The sequence below is a fragment of the Tachypleus tridentatus genome, chromosome 1, assembly GCF_004210375.1.
Source record: "Tachypleus tridentatus isolate NWPU-2018 chromosome 1, ASM421037v1, whole genome shotgun sequence".
NCBI lineage: Eukaryota > Metazoa > Arthropoda > Merostomata > Xiphosura > Limulidae > Tachypleus > Tachypleus tridentatus.
In genome coordinates this window covers 145,133,635-145,140,877 of record NC_134825.1, presented here as the reverse complement: position 1 = coordinate 145,140,877, position 7,243 = coordinate 145,133,635, and the positions used below count along the sequence as shown (strand labels likewise).

General features: G+C 35.3%; 1 protein-coding gene across 1 annotated transcript; it reads right to left on the bottom strand.

Annotated features, from left to right (window-relative positions):
- Window positions 1-6,887, bottom strand: LOC143233243 (protein FAM200C-like). The gene is made up of 3 exons (XM_076469237.1): window positions 6,342-6,887; window positions 5,287-5,997; window positions 1-30 (listed from the first exon to the last, which is right to left on the bottom strand). The coding sequence occupies exons 1-3, from the start codon at window positions 6,885-6,887 to the stop codon at window positions 1-3; spliced, it is 1,287 nt and encodes a 428-aa protein (XP_076325352.1).
- Between the last annotated feature and the right edge of the window lie 356 nt (window positions 6,888-7,243).

The following is a 7,243-nucleotide window of genomic DNA, read 5'->3' as shown; positions in this document are numbered from 1 at the left end:
TCATGGTTCTCTTTCTCCCTCTGTACCATTCTTCAAAAGAGCAAAATAAAATTGTTATTATGAAGAATAAATTTATTTCATCCAGAACTACTGTGTAAGAGATTCATATAAAATATTTTACATGATATTTTTGGAAATTAAAAAAAATATTAAAAGATGTTTAAGTTTTAAAAGGTCTAAAATTTGTCTAATATAAAATCTTACTATTCAAACAAGAAAAAATTGTCCGTCTTACTTTCTAGAGTTTTTTTGCAGTGCTCACAGGTGAAATGAGGTGCCCAGGGTTTGTCTTGATCCCCGACAGGCATGCCAAAACATACCTTGTAGGCTTGACATATTTTAGCAGATGCTGTCACAGAGTACTGTTTCGCTCTTGTCTTGATAAATTGGCCACATACATAGCAGAATACTTCAGCTTCTTGATGTCATCTCTAATAAAATCAGATAGGTCTATGTGTTCACTTACGCAGCTAGAACTAAACTGAATTGGTGAGTCCCTGTATATATGTATTACTATGGAAAGTTCTAGAAAATTCTGAAAGGTTCTTGAAAATTCTCGTAAGTTCTACAACATTTTAAAAAAATTCTTGTAAGTTCTACAACATTCTGGGATGTTCTTGAAAATTTTTGTAAGTTCGAGAAAGTTCTCTATCAGCTACTCAACACTGAATCTACCTGGAATGTCCTGAAAAATAGGTGAATTTGAAAAAATCATTACTCAGGTCACAAAAGTAAAGTTTAAAGAGAAAAATAGGTCTTTTCCATTTACTTTAGGCATAAGCAATTGGGAAATAACACTTTTTGCCTAGAAACAAAGAAAAGTAAAAATTTTGTTTTGGAATTTCGCACTTAGCTACTCGAGGGATATCTGTGCTAGCCGTCCCTAATTTAGCACTGTAAGACTAAAGTGAAGGCAGCTGGTCATCACCACCCACCGCCAACCGCCAACTCTTGGGCTACTCTTTTACCAACGAATAGTGGGATTGACCGTGACATTATACGCCCCCACGGCTGGGAGGGCGAGCATGTTTAGCGCGACGCGGGCGCGCACCCGCGACCCTCGGATTACGAGTCGCACGCCTTACGCGCTTGGCCATGCCAGGCCCATTTTGTTACATAGTGTTATTTCATCGACAATGTTTTTAAATTGCAAAAAAAAAAAAAAAAAACGGTTACAACAACAACATCCCCCCCCCAAAAAAAGACATACAGTAAAACACCCAGAATGAACATCACTTTCATAAACAACACAATTACAACCAAGATTTGTAGAGCCATTAAACAATCCCAACTGACAAAGAATATAACACAAAAACAATCAGGTGAACGGACTATTAGTTTACACTTCATTCTTGCAAACAAAATGTGCTATAAAATCAGTACTACTCCAGAGAAAACGGAGCAGAACAAATGTGCCATATCGAAAACATCGTCAATTAAATCATTTGTAACATATGTGAAGAAACACATATAGTAAAAACCAAAAGACCTTTTTACACGCGCAGGAAACATCAAGTGCGTTATATATGAATGACCAACACAAAACCCTCCACCAAAACACTTCCTATAAAAACACGGAACCCCAAACAAACACACACAAATCAAAACTCATTTAAAATTTCTATTTTACAAAAACAAACAACGAGTTTCAAGAGAGAAAATATGTAGAAATTCTTCTTATTAAGAAAAAAAAAGACGTTGGGTGGTACATGTAATTAAGCCACTATTATCCGTGTGTTTTCAGTTAATAATAAAACATATTATCGATCTCTTTATTTTCTATTTCTTATTTTTATATTTTAAGTAATATATGTTATATTTTTGTCTAGTTACATAGTTATTGTTATAACTACTTTATAATACTGTTAAAGTAATGAAACAATAATGATTTTACACAGTGTAAGACGCACGTTACGACAGACTCGAGAAACAGAACATTACACGCAGATTTATAATTTAACGAATATTATAATATCAAATAATTACATATATTAATTCTGATGAAACCGGAAGAGCAAAACATTGATTAAAATAAAAATATATTCCTTTATATTTATCTGGAGTTAAAAGTTCGTTTTTCCTAAACTTTTATCAAAACAATATCTGTTTCCTCACCACAACGATTAACTAATTACTTGATATTGTTAAAACGTCATGTTGCTAAGTGTGCATTAGAAACAAGAACAGTTAAATCTAATCGACGTTAAGTGCTAAAACGGATCAAACGTCGTGCAAAGTAGTTAATATTTGATTAAAATGTTTTCGCTTTTCAAAGTAGTTCCTCTTAAAAATTTTTTATTAGGAACAGTATATACTTGTTAGCGGTCATTCAGGTTGTTGCAGCGATTTGTTATAACATGTACGATATAAGCCGAATTATTTTTATCCATTCTCGGTGGATAAAAAACACGCTACCATTCGAAAAGTTATATTCGCTTTTTGTATGTTGCATGGCAGTAACATTAGTTTTAGTGTATTTCAGACTAACCAAATGAGGCTACTCTAAACATAAGCTCCTTATATTTATGCAGACGGCTATAATAACGCTTATTATAACTACACTTCTTTTTAAAATAATATTTCTGGCATACATGCATCAAACAGCTTATGATAAAAACAACGTCGGCTGGAAATTGAGAACCGCTGTAATATTTGCCACAAACAAATATTCCAACTTTGGGTAAGTTATGAAACTTGTATTTATACTTTTTTAAATAAAAAAATTAGCTTAATCACCTCGTCACGTTACTAAGTGTAAAATCTTAGTAACTAGAAGAGTTAACCTTAATCGTTCTTAAATATACTTATCAAACATTAGAAAATAATGTTTAGTGAAAATGTTTCGCATTTTTAAAGATCTCCCTTTCAATGTTTTATTAAGAGCTATATGTTAGTTGGTAGTCGTACAGGTTACATTCAATTCTAAATTATTTTTCATTTTAAGGATTTGAGATTTAATGTAAAGTATAATATTTCATGTTATGAAGAAACATGCTTACACTTATCTATTGTTCATAAACATTAACATAGCAGTAGTATCTTTTAGTTCTTAGGATATCTTGCTGAGTTTTTAATCCTTTGTAGTAGTGATTATTTTAATAGTAATAAATTTCAGCTGATGTGTATTTGTGTGTGATAAGTTTAGCCTTTTTAATTAACAATTTGGGATGAACATGCAGTTTCTATTAAATTAAAGTATATATACATATATTCTCAGTGGATAGAAAAATCACTAGCAATCGAAAAGTCGTATCTACTTTTGGTATGTGGCATGGTGACAGTGTTAGCGTTACTATATTTAAGACTAACTAGATCACGCTACTTGAAACATAAACTCCTTAGATTTTTTCATTATATCAATTGTTATGGCTACACTTCTATTTAAAATCCTATTCTTGAGATACCTACATAAAATTGCCTACGAAAAGAACAATCTCGGCTGGAAATTAAGAACCGTAATCATTTCAATGCTGAACAACAAAAATCCTAACATAACTCATGAGCCTTGGTAAAACTTGTTTTTATACTTTTCTAAATAAAACAATAGTTTGATTACCTCTTGTCAGAAGTATTTGGCTGTGAAAAATATGTGAAATTAAAGTAATACAGATGATGCATGTTTTTATTAAACTGAACCTATCATTAATTTGCTGTATCTTTAAACATGTTGTGAAATTAGTAATTAAAGAAGCATACCCTTTGTGTTAGTTTTCATAATTACTGTATATTTACACTGACGCAATTGCAATTGTTGGTCCTACGGATTTATGCTAATATGCGGATCTGTATTATCGGGATGTGTATGGACTAATAATTTATTCATCATATTACAGATCCAGTTACTTTTACACCTATAATGATGGGCCCGGCATGGCCAAGCGTGTTAAGGCGTGCGACTCGTAATCTGAGGGTCGCGGGTTCGCATCCCCGTTGCGCCAAACATGCTCGCCCTTTCAGCCGTGGAGTCGTTATAATGTGACGATCAATCCCACTATTCGTTGGTAAAAGAGTAGCCCAAACGTTTGCGGTGGGTGGTGATAACTAGCTCCCTTCCCTCTAGTTTTACACTGCTAAATTAGGGACGGATAGCACAGATAGACCTCGAGTAAGTAGCTTTGTGCGAAATTCAAAAAAAAAAAAATCTATAATGACGCTTCCACAGCTGAAAGGGCGAACATGTTTGGTGCGATGGGGGTCATGCTGGGTCACCTTCTCCAGAAGAAAAATATACCAGATTTATAAACATGTTGGTAGACACGAGAAAGGTACTAGCCCAAACTGACAACTACTATTTTATTTATTTTATTAGCATAATGACTTCATTATTACAGATTGCAAATGTATACATATTTCATTCATTGCAATGGCTTTTTATATAATACCTCCCTCCCTTTCACTTAAATAGCCATTATCATTCAGTGCTGCCCACTATACGCAAAAATGTTTTTACGCATACCACGAGCCTTCTACCGCCTCTCCATTGGAAATAATTCATTCCAATGAGTCAGTCTGTCATGCAAATTATCAGACGAAAACCCTCCACCGATGATAAGAGTGCACATATTTTTGTCACACATGACTCCCTCTATTTAATTCTACTATACTTATTATTTCTTTTTTGGCAGAGTTTTGTTTAGACGTTTGAATTTTTTTCTTTAGTGTGCTTTATAATTATAACTGAAGTGGTAATTTTTATTAATCGTTTTTGATTATTATTAATTCACTGTCCAATCTTTATTGTTTTCTTGTTTGTGTTTCGCACGTTTGTATTCATCTATAAAACAATTCGCTCGACTTATTATTTACCATGAATATTAAGGTTGATGTTACCACTTTGAGTATCGCACCTCGTACAAAACACTCTTTAATTCAGTGGTTCTTAACCTTTTTCAGTGTTTGCACCCCTTTCAAATCAGTAATCATTTCTCGCACCTCCTGGAAACTTAAATATAAAAAAAGCTAAAAATACAAAGTTGATGTAATCAAAAATTTTTTTTAATCTTCATACATACAGCATACCTTTTTTCAAGACAAAAATTCAGGGTACATAATGAAAAATTAATTTCAATTTTGTTAATGATGTTTTTATTTAGCCTGTAATGCACAGTAAACTGAGTGACTTCGTTGCTGCTGTTTTTTCTCTATGATGGCATCAAATCTTGGCGTCTTTGTACTGAGTGCCACTCGCATGTCATGTTCAGAATTCAGCCGATTTCTGCATTTTGTTTGGATGTGAAGTAGACAAGAAAATCCTTGTTCACACAAGTAAGTAGTTGCAAATGGTACCAGCACTTCAAGAGCTTTCTTCGCTAATGCAGGGTATGCTTCCAGCTGAGAAGCCCAGAAGTGTTCCAGCTGACTATTGGTGAACTCCATTTGGATTTCACGGTTGTGTCTAAGGTCGATGAGATCTTCCTTGATGCCGCTGACATCTTCCAAATTCTGCATGAAAGGATTCAGGATCCAGTTGTCATAGGTTTGCAGCTCTCCACACGAGAAGTAACCCTCAAATGAAGTACGCAGCATCTGCATATGTTCAACAACTTTTGCAACAAAGTCTGGATGCAGGGTAGAATTTTTTGTGACTGTCTCTTCCAGGCAGGGGAAATTTGCCAAATTCCCCATCTTCACACGCTTTATCCACAAGACAAGTTTTTCTTTGAATGCAGCCAATTTCGCGCTTGCAGTCACAATGTTGAGTCCCCTTCCTTGCAGAGAGAGATTGAGTTCATTGAGAGCTAAAAACACATCAGCCAAATAGGCAAGCATCTGAACAAAACTAGGTTCTTTGAAATATATAGCCAGTTCTTGTACCCTTTCACGGAGAAATTGATGAATTTCTCCTCTCAGTTCAAACACACGAAACAGCACACGACCACGTGACAACCACCCCACTTCAGTGTGGTACAAAAGAACAGTGTGTTCCTGACCCATTTCCTCACAAAGTGACTGAAACAATCGATGATTCAAAGCTCGGCTGCGAATAAAGTTTACAACCTTGACACAAATATCCAGAGTTTTCTTGAGATCTGGGGCAATGTCTTTGCTGCAAGAGAGTGACGATGAAGAAAGCAGTGAGTGATTTTCAGATTAGGAACTTCTTTCCTCAATAATGCAGCAAACCCAGAACGATTGCCCAGCATTGCTGGTGCACCATCTGTACATATGGAACCAATTTTGTCAAGGTGAAGTTCGTTTCTTGAGAAAAATTCTTGTATTTTGTTAAGCACATCTATAGCTTGTGCAGTTGTCTTTAAGGACTGACAGAAAAGGAAACTTTCTTCCACTTTTTTCTCCTTCACGTAACGAACTACTGCCAATAGCTGACAACAGTTGGATACATCTGTTGATTCATCCACTTGTAGGCTAATCTTAACTGGACTAGCCTTGATGTCAGCTACAACTTGTTCCAGGATGTCAACACTCATGTCGATGATTCGGTTATGGATTACATCATTTGACAAAGACACTTGTTGGAGTTTCTTCTCAGCTTCCTTGCCGAGAACAATCTTTGCCATTTCAAGGGCACATGGCTTGATCAGTTCCTCACCAATTGTATGAGGTTTCTTTGATTTAGCAATCTGGTATGCAACTTCATAAGAAGCACGCAGTAAAGGTTTCTCTGTTGGCGAAACTTCATAAGTCGGCAATGTGCCAACCTGATCAAACCTAGCTCTTTTGACCCTTAATGTCACAATGTCATTTCCTGCATCCCTGCCACCATGTTTGTTCTTGAAATGTTCATCAAGCTTTGATGGCTTCAAGTTCGCATTGGAGAAGAGTGTGCTGCACAGGATACACTGTGGACGTTGTGTCCCATCCTTCTCTGTAGTACAGGTGAAACCAAACTTGATATATTCGTCATTCCACTTTCGTTTCTTCGACATACTGCAGACAAATCTGGAAAAGAAACACATTCATGTGTAGGTGTTTTCTTTTTTTTATGAATTATCTCTAAAATATGTGATGGAGAGACTGAAATACCTGGTTTAATCAGTAGATTTGTAGGCATGACAATACATTCTATGAAAATATTGTAACGGCTACACTGCTACAGTGATGATGTATGTTATGTAAACAACCCATCGCTCATTTAAATAAATGTGTAGAAAGCAAAATCTGAAATAATACATAACCAATCTTCCACCCTACTGTTATGCATCAGAAAAAAAAATAACATTGAAACAGGGAGACCATAACTCACGTGTTGATGGCACGGATGGGTGGTGTGGACTGAGACGTG

Excerpts from the sequence above, each read along its gene's own strand:
- LOC143233243 (XM_076469237.1), bottom strand. The coding sequence starts at position 6,887 with ATGTCGAAGAAACGAAAGTGGAATGACGAATATATCAAGTTTGGTTTC. Across the intron at positions 5,998-6,341 it reads AAGTGGATGAATCAACAGAT|GTTGTAAACTTTATTCGCAG; the intron begins GTATCCAACTGT and ends ATTTGTGTCAAG. Across the intron at positions 31-5,286 it reads AGAAAGCTCTTGAAGTGCTG|AATGGTACAGAGGGAGAAAG; the intron begins GTACCATTTGCA and ends GCTCTTTTGAAG.